At 37.3% G+C, this 21,212-nt stretch overlaps 1 protein-coding gene across 1 annotated transcript in view; it reads right to left on the bottom strand.

The window, feature by feature from the left end:
- The window catches only part of LOC107677729 (protein FAM13B-like), a 53,555-nt gene that overhangs the window by 10,497 nt on the left and 21,846 nt on the right, over positions 1 to 21,212 (bottom strand). Inside the window, 7 exon segments of the mRNA XM_016472751.1 lie at positions 320 to 422; positions 513 to 567; positions 1,545 to 1,648; positions 4,233 to 4,344; positions 4,469 to 4,588; positions 6,213 to 6,254; positions 16,980 to 17,095. Coding sequence (XP_016328237.1) covers positions 320 to 422; positions 513 to 567; positions 1,545 to 1,648; positions 4,233 to 4,344; positions 4,469 to 4,588; positions 6,213 to 6,254; positions 16,980 to 17,095 — 652 coding nt within the window.

Here is a 21,212-nt window from a genome sequence, read left to right as displayed (position 1 = left end):
CACGTAATGCTGTGGATCTATGACTGAAATACAAATGAGTCATAACTAGCATTCACTCAGACCACATGAACCATATTTATGATTTACATACATCTATATATACATGAGAAAACAGAACTGTGTATGTTGGTGGTTTATGAATAATAATGGTTTACTTTGCCTACTTTAGCTCTGTAGTCTATTAAAATGTATCTCTTTTGAGTTTCAAAGGGCAGTAAACATTTTTTGCATAGGGACCAATTTTTTGCTCAAAGGAAACATTAGCAGTTCATACAGTGTGACTTATCATCTTTTATAGAGAAATAACAGAAATAGTTACCTTCTTGTTCACTGTCTGAGAAAATGCTCCTGGTCAAAGACTGAGGGCCGCTGGCTGGCTCTGTGGACTCAGTATTAGCATTCAGGTCACAGTCTCCGGGCTCCTGCGAGTCATTGAAGGGCTTTGATTAGATGCTTCAGTCTTGCAGTGTAGAAAAACAGACAGAATCCTGGTGCTTTACAAATATACTCACACAAATACACTCATCAGCCTGGTCCATCTGCTCATAGTCTGGGTAGTTCTCCAGTCTGTGTGAAGTTAGAAACAAATTACTATGAACTCTACAGTGAGGTGATGACAACTGTGTGATCTGTTCCCTTCACACATGTCAATTATAGAGCTCTTTAAATGTCTTGCTTGGGAAAAAAAACCTAGTCATATTAAATCTATTAATAAGGGCGTAAAATAAGCTCAGACAATTCAGGAAGGATGGCAAACTATGGCCAGCTTAAAGTGTATCGAAACTTTACTAGTCACACCCACACATCCTATACAGGCTAACAGACTGTGACTCTGGAATCTAGGACACTCGCTTATCAGATGTAAGGTGTATCAGGCTTACAAAAGTTTTACAAGAACACAATTTGACATTTCAAAGCTATTTTTAACTAGACATTTCTATTATTATTTTCCATTAAAAGAACAGAACAATTTTGTATGTTCCTCGTAAAACGTTATTCTTGGAGGCTTTTAAAATCAGCCTTTTCATTAGAAAAGTATTTTCTTTCACTAATGGTGAAAGACACAGGCGAAGTCCAGAAATATACTCCACGTGAGCACACAAACGCAGATGCGAATGCCTGGCCAGTGCATTCAAGCGTGATGTGTCACTATACACGCTCGTTCTTGCGTGCCTGCGATCAAGGGGGCAAAATATCTGTGCCACTTAAATGCCCATGCCACTAAAAATATTATTCAGGCATGTCAGACTGAGCAGTGCGTGCTATTGTATTTACTACACCAGTTAGCCTGAAAACCGACTATAAAAGATAATAATTTTGGCCCATACTTGTGGCACATTCTTGAATGCAACAACATGATATTGAAAGTAGCTAGAAGCATTTGCATTCACGTAGGCCTAAAGATGATTTTCAGAGAAATCTGCATAGGAAATTATGAATGGCACAATTCCAGATGCATGGATTCCGAATGAAATGAGAGGATTTCTCCTCCCAAAAATGTGCAAACTCTAATTGTGAGCGCATCTCAATGCTTCCAATCGAACCTTTCTGTGCTGAGATTCTCAGCGTCTATGAGAGTCTCCGTGTCAAGGTCCATCCCAGAATTTTCTTCCGTGACAGGGCTGCTGAGCTGAGAGCCTTGAGATTCCTGTGAGGAAAAGGAGAGTAATTACCAGTGATTGTACTGACGGGTTTACAAGTGAAAAAGATTACACTGGAGATAATGCACAATGCCAAATGTTCTCGAAGCCATCAGAACACTCAAACCTATCAAGGCCTTGTGTGTGTTTACTGATGACTGTGTCTCAAGGTCGGCAGCTGATAACATTGAGGAACGGGGTGGCTCTCTGAGGGGGGGAGTGTTTGCGTTGACCAGGTGGCGCTGTCATTCCTCAGGGATGGCTAATAAAAGAAGGTGACCCAGTTCATATGTTCCTAACCTGTGGCCAGGCCACAAGATCTTTTGGCACGTGCGTGTGGAGGGAAGAGAAGCCTCCCAGAGAGACCCCAGACACACTCGTCACTTTATTACACCTCACAGTCACCTTTATCATCAGCTCTTCTTCTGAACCAGCCTCATGTCGTTACTTAATTAGCTACTTGAGGAAAGTGCTTTATCTGAAATGTTTCGTTCGCTCCAGCACGGTGTTAAACGGGAGAAGATTGCTTGCGCCTGCTGAGAACAGATGATGGTCTGTTTATCTGACAGGAAGGCCCTTGTTTCTCATTCTGCTGAGGAGGAGGTATTACAGACCTTGCTGATAGCAGAAAGACTAAACATTTTCAAGGATAGTTGTAGACTACAGAAATTATCTAATGCAGCGATTTTCAACCTTTTCGACTCGAAGGCCCCCCACTGTCCACAACAATATTCAAAGGATGCCCTAGTTTTGTTTTTAAAGTGTATTTTAATCTATGTGCGTTCTAAAATAATTTGAATAACAATAAGTAAAATTCAGAATTCCAGAAATGTTTAGAGCTGAATGGGAGCCACGCTCTTTTTGTAACCAATGAATCTACATGACTCTTCTAGTTGTTTGTGTTTTACAGGATAAGGACTAAGGATAAATAAAAAAAAAATGTTCTTACTTGCAATTTCTGTCCAATAAATGTTTTCAGAGCTTAGCATAGCTAGTAAATATGTGTATTCATAAGAATGGCCATGGCTTTTTTAGATATTATTAATTTGCATAATTTTTAATCACCCTTTTGTGACCCTGGACCACAAAACCAGTCATAAGGGTCAATTTTTTGAAACTGAGATTTATACATCATCTGAAAGCTGAATAAATAAGCTTTCCACTGATGTATGGTTTGTCAGGATAGGACAATATTTGGACTAACAACTATTTGAAAGTACAAATACAACTATTTGAAAATCTGGAATCTGAGGGTGCGAAAAAATCTAAATATTGAGAAAATCGTCTTTAAATTTGTCCAAATTAAGTTCTTAGCAATGCATATTACTAATCAAAAATTAAGTTTCGATATATTTACAGTAAGAAATTTACAAAATATTTTCATGGAACATGATCTTTACTTAATATCCTAATGATTTTTGGCATAAAAGAAAAATCAATAATTTTGACCCATACAATGTTTTTTTGGCTATTGCTACAAATATACCCCAGCGACTTATGACTGGTTTTGTGCTCCAGGGTCACATATATTCAGGTTTTCCAAGGCTGTGTGAATTCAGCTTCTCCAAAGCAAACAAGAAGTAGCTGAGGGGTTGAAAAATCTATTTTCAGTTGTTTTTAGCTTTAGCTAGGTTGAGAATTACTAGACTAATCACTGTTCCTCTGGCTTTCTTATTTCTGTCATATCAAATAAATAAAAATCCAGACAAGCTTTACACCCTATCAGTGTTGGGAAGATTATTTTGGAAATGTAATAGGTTACAGATTACAAGTTACCCTATTTAAAATGTAATAAGTAGTGTAACTATTTGAATTGCTTTATTAATGTAACTGATTACATTTGATTACTGTTTGATTACTTTTGTAAATTTCTAACGAATGTTTTCAACTGTTAATCATTTTCAAACATTTAAAGCAGGCAGGGTTAACCTTACAGTAGTGCCCAACAGTGATTACTGTCAGACTTTCAAAATCCTTAAATCACTTGAATTGAGATTATAATTACATTTTAAAGCACAATCACCACAAAATCAGACTTTAGCACCTCTTTTCTGAGGTTAAACACATTTAAAATCATAACAAGAGGGGCATCCGATGTCCCCTTTGAAGCACAGTCACCACAAAATCAGACTTACTTTAAGATCGTTCTGAGGTTAAATACAGATTTAAAATCATAACAAGAAATAGTTTAATAGCAATGATACTGTTTTTGAAATCAAATCTTTGCATAGCAATGACAGGAAACTCTGGCATCTAACAATGCCTTGGAAAAAAGTTAATCTTAAAAAAAAAAGCATATACATAAACCCAAATAGGAAATAAAACAGTTATAGAATAAGCATGTGTCCTAAACATTGGTGTCTCATATTTTAGAGCAGTCAATGCAATTTACAAATCAATTAAATCTGTATGTGTGTGAAAATATTCAGATGTAACCCCTTTGTAATCGTTACCATTTCCTAAGTTACTAATTTAATTACACATTTTTTCTCAGAAACGGTTATGGATTACAATTACATTACTTGTAATTAAATTATGTTACGCTGTTACATGTAACTAGTTACTCCCCAACATTGCCCCCTATTTGCTTACCTCGCTATTCTCTGATGGCAGGCCCTCCTCTGTAGCCTCTGGGAGAGCCTCAGATTCAGACTGCACATCTTCATGCTCCTCAGACCCTGCTGACTTCTGAATAGGGCAGTTTCTGTGCAGGAAAATACACATAGATTCAGGTTTATACATGTTACGGCAAACGTTCAAACTTCAGCTTCATACAAATAAATGCCAGGGTTGGTGTTGGTATGTGCTGTGTGTATTGTCACACTCACCCCTGAAGGAGTTGGGAGTCCAACACTTGACTCTCATAGCTGCCGAGCTCCTTGTCAAAAGACGTCTGTAAGTCCAACAAGTGCTGTTCCACTGCAGCACGGATGCTCCTCTGGATTATACTGCAAATAAAAACACATTCAAGGCGTCTGACACAACTTTAAAAAAAGCTTCCCGTTGAAGACAGAACACGCAGTACCCATATTTATCATAGTTTGACCTATTTAACAAGGTCAGCCAAGCAGTTTTCACCACAAGCTCAACATCCTAACAAATAACCCTCCATTCTGAGCACCTCAGATTCTTGTGTCTGAAAATAGAACTGTTTTGAGCTTACTAGACCTTCAGTACTATGACACCCAATAGGGGTGTTGAAATTAATCGTTGCATCGCGATATGGACGTGGACGATTCTGCATCGATGCAATAATAGACCATAACTGATTATAGCCTACCGACGTCACGCAAGTATTAAAAAATGCACCCACTATTATTAAATCCGAGATCTGGGCACATTTTGGAAAAACCAAGCCTAGTGCAGGAAAAAAAAACATGCTAAGTACTTTTTGATTGGCACATTTCCCCCTTTATTACTTTATATTTGCTTGTATGTTTTGAAGCTACATTTATTTGGTTAAGTTCTTAAGAATTTATTATTAAATTGTAATTATTTTAAAAAGTAGTTATATAATTTAACTTATATAATTTAATAAAAATGCACAGGATAAATATGGTATAATCGTGATGCATCGTGATATCGAATCATTGACTTGATAATCGTAATCGAATCGAATCGTGAAACCAGTGACGATTCACTCACAAAAAAACACAAGTCTCTAATGTGTCCTGCACTGAAGCTCTGGCTATGTTGAAGTCATGTGGAACAATGGACCCCTAGCATGCCTTCCTAACCAACCTCCGTGTGCCCATCTGGGCCAAAAGGCTCGATGAGTCACGCCGTCACTGCGTGCGCCAAAATTCCAGCAATAAATCATTGTTAGAGGATGGTGTTGTTTGTGCTGTGCACCTAAGTGCTGCGGCTCTCTGTTCGCTAATGCTGCAGAATTTCATGGCTAGATGCACTAGTTTTTCCTGAAGCTGTTCGGTTAGATACTTTAATGCATTTTCTGCTCCGAGGCCATTTCAAAATGGGATGATATTCTTCCTGCTGCCACAATATGCTTCTGATAGCCAAGGCTTAGTTGAAAAGCCATTCGCCAGTATCGAAAAGCTACTGAATGGAATTTTTTTCCATTGCTGTTTATGCGATGATGGGTTTCTTTCATTATGAACACAGTTAGTGGAATGTCATCAACGTATAGCACTTTGACGGAATTCCTCTTTCAATTCTATTTTACTGAAGTCACAAAGTCGAGAAGGTCTCTCATGGCCTGCTTATCTGCTTTTAAGGCCATAATCACATTTGTTCAGCTAAATTTTGCCTTCTGTCCACCTAAAAGGTCTGTTTATTGCATACTGTGGCCCTCTGAGTCAACAAATCTGATTTAGACCAGAGGATAATTGCATATGGTCCAAATTAACGTGAGCGAAATTAACTTCAAATGGACTTATTGGTTAAAAAAAGGCCTTGTATGCTGTTCATGTCAGCGAAAAAACAAGACTCTGTGCAAACCATATAATTCTAGATGAGACTTCTAAGAATAAAATGGTATGAATTATTTACACATGCATATATTGTTGCCATGACAACGGTTTAAAAAAAAAAAAAAAAGAAGTAGACACTTACGCGGCAGATCCTGGAAGAATGCTGATGGAAGAAATGTGCGAACTGGAAAGAGAGGAAACGGAAGGAAACATTAGGATGACATTAACTGTATGAGTTTTCCTGCCCAGGATCCTTATACAATAACCTCTGTATGTGCCACTGGGGAAAAGACGTATAATTTAGCATACATTTCATGAGTCATGTACACTGTAGAAAAACATGGTTTTTCATTTTCTGTAAAGGTCACAGGAAACGTCAGGAGTGTCAGGAAGTGGGAATCTCACAGGAATTGGGGGCAGGGGGACTTTGCTGTCCCATAAACAAATTCAGACATGCTAGGAACGCTTGTTTTCATAATACTAGCTACCTGCTACTTGTTAGCACTCGTGTCAGGTTCTGGGAAAGGAACAAATAAGGCCTTGACTCATACAACAGGTGCTCTGCCATACATGCTCACAGGCCGGGCCACATCAGCACACAAACGAGTGTATGCAGAAACAGGACAAGTGTGAGTTTCCGTGTCATTTGGCGGCAGCTGTGTGGTCTATGGTACAATGTCTTAACCCCTTAAGCTCTCTAGGCTGCTAGGAAGGCTTATGTCCAACCCATGTCATCCCAAAATTCTGACACTTTCTAGAAACAAAGTCTTTTGTTAAATTTGTCAGTTTTTGTGATTTTAAGATTTTGAGATCTCTTTCCTCATTCATAATTTCATGTTAAAAGTCCACTAAGTAACTTTTTCCACTACATTTTTCCCCCTAAAAGAATGAATAATACTTTAGACAAATATTAGTGTTCACTCACTACAAAAAGATACAATCATGAGCAGCTAATACTTTATTCTAATTCATGAAGAACCTCCACGGAATTCCATTCCACAAAAGGTTCTTTATAGTGGAAAAAGGTTCTTCAAAACGTTCTTTACACTAAGAAAAAAAATACTAATACTATATACTTAATTCTTAGTGCTCATTTAACCTTTTATGATTGTCTGTATGATAACTAAATGAGGCCACAAATCCAAATCAACTAAAAAGTGAAGAAAAAAAAAAAAAGTCTTGTTATATCGCAACATAATAAAAACTCCTAGACTGAATTAATCATCTCAGTTAACATATGGCAAAAAGAAATGACATTGCTATTTAAAAATAGTATGGCTATTAAAAGTGGAAGTGACATGGAGAAAGCAAACGACTGCTGGGGCAACTCGACTAGAGAAGCACTTTTTGAAAAATGTCTTTGGGTGTTTTTTGTCCTAATCAGCACTGAAAAGTGCATCGCTCGATATCACAAGAGAGTATTCAGTATCTTGCCCGCACAGAGCTCTGGAGGCAGTAGCAAAGATCGGTTACAGTAATGCGTTACTCAGCATGAAGCACTTTAATAAAGAACCTTTTGTAACATCCTTCCATTCATTTCTTCTGCACGACCTCACCAGAACTCTAATGCCAATGATGCAGCCCGAGAAACATTAAAACTACAGATTCATGATACAGAGACAGTTTGGCTAATACTGACAGAAAATATTTATTTTATGATCAATAACTGATATGATTGATCATCTGTGATGGTTTGAATGCAATTTAATAAAATGTACCACCAATGCGTCACTATTAAAAAAAAAAAAAAAGCTAATTATGGATTAAACCTACATTGTAACCAATATATCAGTGCTAATCAAAATGTTCCTGGTCTTATTGTGCAATGCACATAAAAAAAAAAGTTTGTTTTTATAATCTTTTATCAATGCCCCTCTTTACACATCAACATGCATTTCACAAAGGGATAGTATAGTTTTTTTTTTCGAATGGATTTCCAGTCTAACTGGATAGAGATCCGATTGCACCTAGTCATGCAAAAATTAACTTGTCACTTACATATTACATAAGAGCTTGTGTTAATTAAAACATTCCTGTCATTTACAGGTTTCCTGCGTTCCCTTTGTTCACTGACCCCTTAGTAAAGGTATTATAAGTAAAGAAAAGGAGAGAAACTGCTCTTCAGGAGAGAGATATTTGTTCTTTGTTTTAGGCATAAACGCAATTAATTTTGTTTAATTTCTCAGAAAACAAGACTTCATTTTGCTTCTTAAGTAAGCACATTTTCATTTAAGGCTGTTTAGATATTTGTACTGGAAAACAAGACAGAAATACTGAGGAGGATTTTTTGTTTTTTTTTTGTTTTGCAGTGCATGCAACAATTAATGCCATCACTTTATGAATTTAAGACTTTCTGCTCTCATTTAAGACCAGCAAAAACTCTGATATTGCTAGAGTAGAACCCATAACACACTTCTAGCTGTAAACTGAGCCAATATGTAACAACTGTCTGCACCTTTAAACAGATTTTAGGGTGTCAACCAACAGTATGACACCCTAACATGCCTCATTTTGTCTTTCTAAATATTTCCACAGGGCTAAAGTGTGAATAATCAAGCAGCCAAAATAAAGAGTGGACAGAGCTAAGAGTAATATGTTGTTTCACTATGAGATCAGCTGAGGCTTTAAGAGGATTACAGACAGACGGCTTCCTCTGACTCGGCACTTTATCTAATCAGCAGCAGTGGCCAACACACACACACACACACACACACACACACACACACACACACACACACACACACACACACACACACACACACACTCTTTGGTTGTGAATTAAATGCTGTATCATGCAGTGATTCATCAGTTTCACAATTCTGCCCGAATCTCCATCTCTCGTTTTCACCAAATAATCCTATTTCATCAGCGGTGTTGCGTGAGTTAGCAGGGCTTTTCATCATGCAATCTGAGAGGCAGTGAACGTCACATGCAGCCTTGGCCGAAAACCAATAAACAAGACAGTCCGACGGGAACAAATCAATCCACCTTAAGAGTTTCACCCAGAACAACAGCCTCTCGCGCAACATCCACAGCTTAGGCTATTTTCCACTGAATCTGTAGAGATTTTCTCCTATGAAACATTACCTGTGGAGAAGGACTTGACAAGCCATGTTGTTCGTTTTGGTTCTCGTTCATGAGCCGTTTTGGTTGTTTACGTTGGGCGTATGGTTATCCGGACTGGGCACTTTGTGGTGCTAAAGTCTGGATGAGCAGGTCAAAAAGCAAGCACAGGCTGCCGGCACTCATTCTGCGGAGTCCTGTATGTGCTGTCTTGCCTGTGTGTGAGACTCAAGCACTCTGCTAAAAAAGTGCTGCAGTGGAAAACGCTGGACCCTCGCTTAAATACACGACCGTCTGATGCAGCCTCGTCGTTAGTGCTCTGGGCCAATCGTCTCTCCATACACAAACACACAGAGACAGAGCACTCCCTCCCCCAACTCAAACACCTGTTAGACATTTATATAACCCTGTTACTGTCCAAATAACAGACAGCCTTCACCCCTTACTGCACTGCCGTTTACAGTTAAGGGGAATCATCGACTGACGAAATTACACATAAATACGTGCATACCGTCACAGATGTCATATTCAATGGATAGTTCAGCCAAAAATTACAATTCTGTAATTCTGCCATCATTCACTCACCCATGTAATTCAAAACCCGTTGATTCTGATTCTTGTCCTGCTCACTAACAACTTAAATTTTGGTCTGTTTCTCACACAAAACCATCATATGGCTTTAGAAAACTTGAAATGTGGAATAAAAATCATTTGGATCACTTTTTATGACTTTTTTGAAAGCTTTCCATTCATTGTAATCACAAACAGAAGAGCATGAAAAACATCGTCCCTCTCATTTTTATATGAAAAAAGTCTGAGCTTTCAGGTTCTGTCAATTTTATAACAAAATTCAAACAAATGTCATTTTGACAGTCTTTAATGTGGCGTGACAGATCTCTGTAACCATATCTATGGCGGTAGCTGCCTTAACCATACAAAAGTTTTCGTATCCCAGCGGATACAAACATTGAAATCAAAAATAAAAGTCACGTTTAAAAAAAAAAAAAACAGTAATACTTGAATTTACTATTTGTGTCCTAATAAGAAAAATAACAATAAATTAATTTTCTGATGCCTCTTTATGGTCTTGCACTTTGTAGGGCTAATTATATCATTAAAAAGTTTATTTAAAACTGTCTTGTAATTTAAATGTTTTTATATGCAACTCATTTTTTATTTGAGTGTTGATTATTACATAAATCTGATTAAATGATTATTAAATAAACTTCATTTTTGCTTTTTGAGGCTAAATGCGATTTTTTTTTTCTCTGTTTTGCGGTTTCAGTAAAAAAAATGATTTCTTTGCATCACTACCACAGGGTTATGGTGACAGAATTTTTGGGTGAACTATCCCTTTAAGCAGCACACTGTCAACTAACACTCCCACACCAGTCAGAGACTGGTCTCGGCCAGTTGGGGTACATGTCACACTTCCTGGAGTTCTAAGGATGAGCAAGTGTATATCAATTAACAGGAAACAAAATAAGAATGCTCCACATCAGGAACCAATGCAATGACCGAGGTGTCATTCCCAATGTAATTTTGATGAGGTAATAGGAGAACGAGAAATCTCATTTAACAAGAGAGATACAGAGGATGGCAGAGTCATACAGATGCTGTCCTCATGGCAGGTACTCTGATAGCTTGGTCACAGCGAATATCAAATTTCCCTGAATAAATGTAGTAGCACGTGTGCGATACAGTTTTGCATGTGTATGAGCCTGTTTACAAACCTGCTGTCCAACAAATATATAATTTATATACATGCTTTTTCTCCAAATTAACTTAATAACATAGTCGAGTGTTTGAAATACTTCTTTTTGTGACCAGACGTGGTTTCATATTACAGAATGATAGTATTATATACAGTGATAAAGGCCATGTCGATTAACATTGCATTATAAATATACTTTCCTTATAAAAAATACCCAAGATTGAAGAACAATCTATTTTGTGAAATTAGTTTTTTTGTGAGATTTCACAAAAAAATATTTTGTGAAATCGTATGTTTATTTTCCTCGAGTTTCATCAGTAAAAATGTCTCTATCTCCGTTGTGCGTTTTATTCAGCGATAACTGGATACCTTCCTGGAGCATCGTCAGTAGTATTACTTCTGCTATGGGTATGTGGAGTTTCTGTGCAAGAGCGCCCTCCGGTTTCCAGTATGAATTAAACAGTTTTTACATTACGTGTGTACTCATTAATGCTCACAACACCCTATTTTGGGTAAAAATAGGAAAGATAATACTTTTCTCTAAAGAAACAGGATTCCCTGAATTATTGTCATTGATATCGTTATCGTAATAAATACCAGAAATATCGTGATATATTTTTAAGCCCATATCGCCCATCCCTAGAGGGGAGACTCTCAAATGTGCAGGACGTCCCAACGTCTCCAATGACACAATACACCACAGTCCTCAAACTGAAGTGTGCCATAGTGAAGAGTTAGTTGAAGATCTAAGCTTGAAACCAAAAGGTTGTAGGTTTGAATCCCACAAAAGCCAATCAATGAGCAATCTCCATTGTGCTCCAGAGGGATAGTCGCTGGAGTTTAGTGTTCCTTTAGCTCAACTGGTAGATTGCGGCACTAGCAACACACAGACCAAGTTCACAGGTTCGATTCCCAGGGAATGAACATACTACATATACAATTTGAATGCACAGTAAGTCACTCTGGACAACAGTGTCTGTTAAATTAATACTTTTTTTTGTCACATGCATGCCAAACTGAAGGTTTCCGGTATAAAGACATGCATCGTTATACTCCTAGTGTTCCAGCTTTAATAAATATGGACTAACTCCAATTTTTCATCTGAAAATGTTAACTATCTTCAAAAACGCTATCAAGCTATCATTATCAGCGTGAACAACCCTTATTTCAAACTACAGACTAAAGTACAGTCATCTGTAAGGAACGTTCAGTGAGGGTGAAAGCATCTATGAAGGCCTCTCTATCTATTATGTGCCATTGTGATTAAAGATCTAAGCTCGAAACCAAAAGGTTGTAGGTTTGAATCCCACAAATGCCAGTCGATGAGCAATCTCAATTGTGCTCCAGGAGGATTGTCGCTGGAATTTAGTGCTCCTTAAGCTCAACTGGTAGGCTGATGATACACGGGGCAACTTTTTGTTAACCTTCAATGTTGCTTGTGCACTTTTCCACTGAGAATGGGTAACAAATTTCTATCTGGATACTTTAGATCGGTCGTGGGCCCTGTGTCTCACCTGGTTGCCCATTGAAGGCAACGTTGCTCAAAAAGTTGCCCTATGTATCATCATCAGCCGTAGATTATGTCACTAGTAACATAAGGACCAAGGTCGCAGGTTCGATTCCCAGGACATACTACACATACAACTTTAAAGTCACTTTGCAAGTCATCAAGTTATCCATTTCAGTGTGAACAACCCTTATTTTAAACTACAGTCATCTGTAAGGAACGCTCAGTGAGGGTGAAAGAATCTATGATGGCCTCTCTGTCTATAATGTAAAGCTGTGTAGACAGTCTTCAGGTGGTGTGCAAGTGTGAAAGTAGTAACTGACCCTTCCACCTACAGACCAATGCTGTCAAAAATTGTTCACACGTTCTAAAGCTTGAACAACATGTCTCAAGAACACCAATCTACTGACGCTTATTTTAGGGCTGTGTGAAAAGCATTTTCCATAGCTGGTGAAGGATACATTGCAGCGGTTATATTTAGCTTTATGTGCGACACCCTTTCAGATTCCACTGGGGCACAATGGGGGCCAGTATAATCACTGCAGGGCCCCGACATAAACAAGTCCTGCTACTCTGTCTCAAGATGCCACCAAATACAGACGCTTTGACCTTTTTCCTCATTTTATCATCTACATACACACATGACTGTTGGATAACCTGTTCTGACTCCAAGTATACGAGACCATATGTTCACTGATGATTTGAGAAGCATAAAGCAATTTTACAAAACATGATAACTACTTAAATGGAAACTGAAAATACAGCTTGGGAGGCATTTATAGCACATTGTTCATTCTCTAAATTGCATTCTCTGAAGTTAATCATTGATTATTTGCTATCCTGACAGCAAAAATGCCTCGTAACATATTATAAAAGCTATAAAATTCTATCTGTAACTGCTGTGAATGACAGGCCATTAAAGATACCATCACAGCATAAAAAAAAAATAACAATAACAATGCTCCTGTATGCCTCTGTTGTGACATGGCCCATGTCCTTAAGGGTGTTTACGATGTAAAAGCCTTCTTGGCCTTAAAAGGGTCATGACATACTTTTAAAAGGTCCACTTAAGTTTTCTGCAGCCAAACAGACCGTTTTCAGTTAAATGAGTTGTTTTGCGCGACCTTTCCTTCAAAGCGTCAATGTAAACAGCCATTGCAATGCTTGGCTAACATCTTTGCATAGGAAATAAATCACAAAATAATCAAATAATTCAATCAAATAATGTAATACTCTTGACAGGACTTATTGTGCCCTTTATTCAAGGTGATTTGGAAGAAAAACTGATGTCCAAATGTTTTCATATATTTACCGAAAATACTGGAAAGAAATGCTGTAAATATGTTCAAACGTTTTTGTGCTGAAAAGAGCCGTGGGCGAATCTTTTAAAAGCACTGATGAACAGCTTATTAGACCCAGAGCGCTTGGATGTGCTCATATTAATTATCAGCTATGCTCCGCCCCTTTCCCATCTTATCATGGTGTTTGCTTGTGTCTGACTTGGACTTACTAAGGCAGCTGCCATCCAAAGCTGTTCATGCAGAGACTAAACAATTCAAATTGCGCAGGATTAGTGAAGTGTACCTAAGATCGTAATACTAGTAGATACTAGACAGACAGGGCGTCTGGAGCTTTGCCACTCACAGAAGATGGTCTGAACTTGTTTTGGTGACGATCATTATTTATGCAACACAAATGCACACTATACTTCTGTTCCAAAACCTACCAAGATGGCATTTTACAGCATCACATGTGTCCTCCTGACAAAAAGACTGTTTTAAAAGATACGCAGTAAGATTATGCTGCCTTTTAAGACCTAATTTTGTTCAAATTCTAAGGCAGCAGAGCATGTATCCTTCACAGAAAAGGCAATACCAGAATGCATTGCAACAAGCTGACCAAAAAGAAGGTTGACTAAAAATATACTACCGTTCAAAAGTTTAGGGTCATTAAGTTTTTGTTTTTTGGAAAGAAATTAATAATTTTATTCAGCAAGAATGTATTGATCAAAAGTGATAGTAATAATGTTTCAAAAATTCTATTATACAGTTTCTATTCATCAAAACCTGAAAAATATACATCTCGGTTTCAACAAAAATATTAAGTAGCAAAACTGCTTTTGCTGATAATAAGAAATGAATTAGAAACAATAATAAAAGATTAATACGACACAACATCGATTATAGCGTTTCTTGAGCAGCAAATCAGCATATTAGAATGATTTCTGAAGGATCATGTGACACTGAAGACTGGAGTAATGATGCTGAAAATTTAGATTTGCATCCCAGGAATAAATTGCATTTTAAAATATTGGAAAATAGAAAGCGGTTATTCTAAATTATAATAATATTTCAGAATTTTACTGTATTTTTGATCAAATAAATGCAGTATTGGTAAGCATAAGAGACTTCTTTCAAAAACATAAAAAAAATATTACCCACCCCAATCCTTTAAACAGTAGCTTACTTTAGTTCAATACTGAAAAGTATACATAAAAAAAAAAACATTTTGAACACTCATTAGAGTGTCACATTGTTAGAAAAGCAACATGTCAAATGTCAAAATCAAAAATCAATTGTGAATAAAGTTTCTTGTATGCTATTTCCATGATGCAATGAGTCGATGCCTATGAATGTTATAAATAATTCACTTGTGAGAACCCTTAGAAGGGAGCGGTTAATGGAACAAAACCAATAACAGCAGCAGAGCCAAACAGATAATTTTTTTTTTTTTGGAAAGAATGCAAGAATATAAATCTGTCTTGCTTCAGCGAGGATTTCTCAATGTTGTTTTGACACATGCCAACTCTCATGGCTGTCTCTTTATTAGGATTAAAGGTTGAAGCATTTAATCACCTTAAACACGGAGCGACTGTCCAAACACTGTTACCTTATTATCACTGATTTGAGTCACAAACTTTTCACATTCTCTCCATTTAGTCTCAATCCAAAACATCTATCCAATTTAGCTTGGGTCAGAAAGAAACATGCTACCAATCCATTTTGTGTTACCTTACCAGACACCTCTCAACAGACCGCCCGATGTCTCATGGGAAGAGTTACAGGTTAAAGACAGCCATTAATCATTCTCTCCACACCCTTACATACCATGTTTAAAATCTAGAGCATGTCTATAAAAACAGCTACACATAAAAAAAGATCCCAGACTCATTGACTTGATCTGGCTCTGAAGTGCTAGCTTTATAACCTGGCATCAAGGCAAGGCCGCCTGACATTTAGGATGCTGGAGTTTGAAGTCACCCTCTGAAAGTGTGTCCCGATCGACTTCAGAAGAACAAAGAGCCAAGAGAGATCACGACTCGGACGGCTGATAGGTCAGTTATGGGTCTCAACGCAGCGGGCAGATGAGGATCAGGGACACCAGTGTTGAGGAAGCTAAAAGCTATTCATATTTTAAAGCAGCTAAGCTACAGTCAAGATACTCATGAGGGAAAGTAATTAGCTACACTACAACATGCAAACAAAAAAGTAGCTAAATACACTTAAGCTACTTAAGGGGTTAGTTCTCCCAAAAATTAAAATTCTGTCATTAATTACTCGCCCTCATGTCGTTTCAAACCCACAGATACGCTGTTTTCATTCAGATCAAATCACAACAACGTAGGAAACAGATCCGGCGTGACGCAGCTGACACAGAACAGCATACGCTGTTTACGTCCAGCAGATATTCTCCAAAATGGCACTACAGGGTGATGCAGAGGAGACGAATTGTTGAATAAAGTCGTTATTTTTTATTTTTTTGCACACAAAAAGTATTCTCGTAGCTTCGTATAATTGCGGTTGAACCACTGATGTCACATGGATTATTTTACAGATGTCCTTACTACGTTTCTGGATTTGGGAACATTTCAGTTGCGCTGCTGTCTATGCAGGGTCAGACAGCTCTCAGATTCTATCAAAAATATCTTAATTTGTGTTCCGAAGATGAACGAAGGTCTTACGGGTTTGAAACGACATGAGGGTGAGTAATTAATGACTGAATTTTTATTTTTGGGTGAACTATCCCTTCAAGGGGAGAATATGTGTTTTTTTAATGTATAACTACTAACTATTTGTTCATGCAATTAATCATTTAGCCAGAGGCATATTTTTCTGGCACAAAAACATTGTTCACTTAACTTGTTTATTGTTCATTCAAGTCAACTCCCATTTAGGGTACAGCATTAAACTTGGACCGATAAATTCATAGCAAATAACCAGAAAAACTGGAATACTGCCTAATTTGTCATTCTAAATTATATAAATTATAGAAAACATCCTTTTATTTCTAAATTATGACAATTTTTGATGTACAAATCCTACTAACATTATAAGTGCACCTCCAAAAAAAACCTTACTGAACCAAATTTTTTGGTACATTAACACAATCAAATGATTCACATCAAGAGCCGGTGGAAAAACATGTGATCATGAGGTATGTAGCAGAGATAAGATTTTAATGCGTGAATGTAACGTGTGCTACTGTGACTTTAAATATACACACACACACACACACACACACAGACACACACACACACGTTCATATTATATTGCACAGGGAGATGCCTGAGAGGGATCACAGACTAGACAGATCCCAGATTAAGATGTTTCTAAAACTGCTTTTACCTGGAGGAGGGGGTGACATGGGCATGTTTAGGGGACAGGGAGGAGGGACCGTCCTCCCCGTCCCGCGGGAGCTCCTCGCAAGCCTCCAACTTCTCTTCCTCCAGGAGCTCAGTGATCTATAGGGGTGAGAGAGAGAGAGGGAAATATGAATATCACAGGCTTGCTGGCACCACTTCAGCAGCATTTATTTCATTGCATTAATTCATCATTAGTATTACATTACAGGTCAACATTTTACGCCCCTGTGAGATACAGGCATTATGCAACACCCCACACCTAAGCCGATTATCAGCAGGGAGCCTAATTTACACGCCTGCATACGAGATCACACGCACGCTGTGGGTGCAACTGCTAACTTATGACATCACACTTACGTTGGTGATAACTACAGGATTTTATGTAATGCTGCCATGGATCCTGATGTTATTAAGTAGATACAATCGTTAAAATGATTATTTTATCTATTTTAGGCATGTAATTCAAATATAACTTTTAATAAATGTAGTATGTTAAATGTTCATTCATCTGGTCAATTCATTCATCTTTATATATCTGAGTGCGTGCTTTTATTACAAGTGTGGTTTTCCTGAAGACATGAGAGAATTACGTAACAAGAGTCCATGGTGCATATGAAAAATTGGTGTTGATGAAATTCAAATAGCATTCAGACCTTGGCACATAATGTTGAGGGCTACACATCCGTGTGTAAGATTCTATCTGACAGTATTTAATATCGGACAAACTTTGGCACTAGCACACAATCAAATGCACTCTGCATCTGCTGCAGTATGGATGCCTTGTTTCCATAGCAACCATTTCCCTCCACATCTGATTGGGCTGCTGTTGAGCGTCTGTGCAGATATGAGTCACATGCAGCGTGCGGAACGGCTGCCGAGGGCTCGGAGGATGACTGTATTTTCACACATCTCTATACGCTTACAGCCACAATTCACTCTCATTTATCTTTTGGACACTGAAGCCCCAGATTCTGCGATTTTAAGCCATTTTATTATAGGATCTTTCATTCCACCTGCCTTTATTTCTCCAGACTGTGTTATACTGCATATCTTAAGAGGTGGGAATCCTTAGGGATCTCGCCATTTGATTTGCTCGGCTTTTTTCAGGAAGACAATGCAATTACACCAAGACTATGCATTGTAATTATTCAGCAACAGCACAACTCAAAATGCGCATCCATGTAAAGATCTAGCATAAAAGTGTACCTTTAATGCATTCGAAGTAACTTTGGATAAGACTGCTTTTGGATGAAGGTGCCAAAAGCATTAAAGTAAATGTGCGTAATGATGCAAAAAGCTAGTTGGTTGTTTCCTTTGAAAAGATGTGCGTTTACATCTGGCCGAAAACTTCCATGCAGCGTCATGTTTGTAATGATTTGTCCTCCTATGTTTTTTTTTTAATCAACAGAATTAATAATAACATCAGTGGCCAAATGCATAATAATAATAAGGTTGATGATGATAATAATAATAATAAAATTATAAAATACTACTAAAATGAATAAATTAATTGTCTTTATTATGATAATGCCAATAACAATAATAATTATTATTATTAGTAGAAGTAGTATGTATTATTAGTCTATTTCTTATAACTTAATAATAAAAATAATAATATAAAATTACAAAATACGAATACAATTATTATTATTATTAAATGTTTACTATAACTAATAATAATAAGGCCAACAACAATAATTATTATTATTAGTAGTAGTATTAGTATTCATTATTATTATTATTATTATTCTATTTGTTATAACTGAATAATAAAAAAATAATAATTATTATTATTATTATTAATTTGTGGACTGATGTAGAATTGTTTTTTAGGATGTCTCAATTGACGCAAAAACTGAGGTTATAATAAAAATCAAAAAAGCAAAAGATGTGAAGATGTGAAGGAAAAAACACCTGCCTCTCACTGTTTTCATTATTAGTAACTACTGCTTTCAAAACAAGACCACATAGTCTTGAGCACAGAGGCTGCAGCCAGGGTGGGGAAAACATCCTCACAGCTTCAACCATGATGTTTTAATACCTCCAGGAAGCTGAAGCACGCAGAACCTCAGCCTTTGTTTGGCCTCAGAGGCTTTGTTAATGTGCCGCCTCCAGATTATACAACAACATCTGCAGACAAAACCAACAGCAGAGAGCTGACTGAGACTCTAATTAAAGGTGCTCTTCATTAATTAGTGAAAACGCCGTCAAGCACGCACACAAACTGAAGAGGAAAAACAACCCACGCAAATGGAGAGCGCATCTCGCAGCCTCTGAGGATCAGAAAAACAGGCTCAGCAACTGTGTGCTGAAAGATCTGCAGCGCTGCACGGTGACCTGCTTTATTTCAGTGTCTGGCCACAACAGGTCTGAACATATCAGGGCAGAAACAGGAATCAGAAGAACAAAAAGACACAACCTATTTATAGTCACCAGAGATTGAATGATAAACACACAACAATAAGTGCTGCTAGGGAGATTAGGGCACGGTCACCAGTCAGGGCTGCTCATGAGAAGTCATGCATCCTTATACGGACAAGACATTGTCCACCACTGACCCAAGTCTAATCTCTTAGTAATATGCAATTATCAAAATGATTTAATCTTAGGCACAGAACAAGTTTATGTAACAAACCCTGGCAAGTCAAGTTCAATGCTAAAGCATGCCAACCTTGACCCAAACAATTACACAAGACAGCTCCATCTCATCTCAATGAGCCCTGGGTGAGGCATATGATCAGAGTTTGGGAGAGTCTCTGGAGTGGGACACGCTTAGATATAAATCTGTGATTTATGCCCATATTCATTTCAGCATATGCCAGCTCCTTGAGCACTGGCCTGAATCCAGATAGGTCACCCAGGACCTCCGCCCTGCTGCTTACATTTGTTGCTGTCCCTTCTGTTTCTTATGCAGTCTTTTACAGTACGCAGGACCTTCTCAGCAGCCGGGACCTTGTAATGTCTAGTACCTCCAAGCATGTTTCAACCTGATCTATCCTTCAAGGGAGCATGTGGGTCTGCTACAAGCAGACTAGAGCAGGGCCCTACTGTATGATTTCAGCGATGTGGAAAACGCGGACGGAATGGCGGAATCCAGTCATAAAAATTGAATTTTATGTATAACATGGAATGTCATGGAATTTGTCAAATTTTGGATGAATAAATTAAAAATAGGTCAGTACATAAAAATCAAATCTACTACTACTAATAATAAAAATATTACAACTTTATTTTTTTAAGGGATAATCACACAATATTTCTTCCATGTTTTAATTTAACTTTGTTTGTCAAAAAATGTATTTTCATTTTGATTAAAATATAAATTAAATTAATGTTTTATGGCTTAATTTGATAGCCAGAAAAATTTAAATACACAACACTGGGGGAAAAAAAATTAATAGGGCCCTATTATTGTAAAAATAAATGTAATAAATAAAGTTGTTTTTATGCATTTAAATAATTAGACATGCTTAAACACAGAAATTGGTAACAATAAAACAGAATGTGAGAAAAAATAAAACACATTTCACAGGGCCCTAAAAATGTAATTTTTGCTAAACTTTTAAGAAATTGATGTTAAATTGTATAAACTTCATGATTTTTAATAGACATGTTTTTTGATTAATAAAATTTAATTTAACCATTAAAAAGGACTCCAGAGAAATTAAAACTGAAAAAAAAAAAAAAAAATGGAAACCAGAAAAATTTAAACGGAAAAAACAGAATCTGTAAAAAAAATTTACGGAATTTAGGAAAATATAAAACTGATTTCACAGAGCCTTACTAGAGCTCTGGTCCAAAACTTAAAGGGGTCATATGATGTTGCTAAAAAGAACATTATTTTGTGTATTTGGTGTAATGAAATGTGTTTATGCGGTTTAAGGTTCAAAAACCACATTATTTTCCACATACTGTACATTATTGTTTCTCCTCTATGCCCCGCCTTTCTGAAACGCGTCGATTTTTACAAAGCTCATCGGTCTGAATAAGCGAGTTGTGCTGTGATTGGCCAGCTATCCAGTGCGTTGTGATTGGCCAAATACCTCAAGCGTGAGACGGAAATGTTACACCCCTCACCATATTGTGATGATGCCCTGTCATGCCGGAGAGATGATTCAAAAACACGAAAACCCATTATAAACGAGGCATTCGTTGCATCCAGTGGGGACATAATTATGGATTATAATGACTTATACTGTCTTTTTACACGTTGCAT

The sequence above is a fragment of the Sinocyclocheilus anshuiensis genome, unplaced genomic scaffold, assembly GCF_001515605.1.
Source record: "Sinocyclocheilus anshuiensis isolate Anshui unplaced genomic scaffold, SAMN03320099.WGS_v1.1 scaffold969, whole genome shotgun sequence".
NCBI lineage: Eukaryota > Metazoa > Chordata > Actinopteri > Cypriniformes > Cyprinidae > Sinocyclocheilus > Sinocyclocheilus anshuiensis.
Note: the sequence above shows the minus strand (reverse complement) of the source record. Positions and strands in the feature narration are given on the sequence as shown.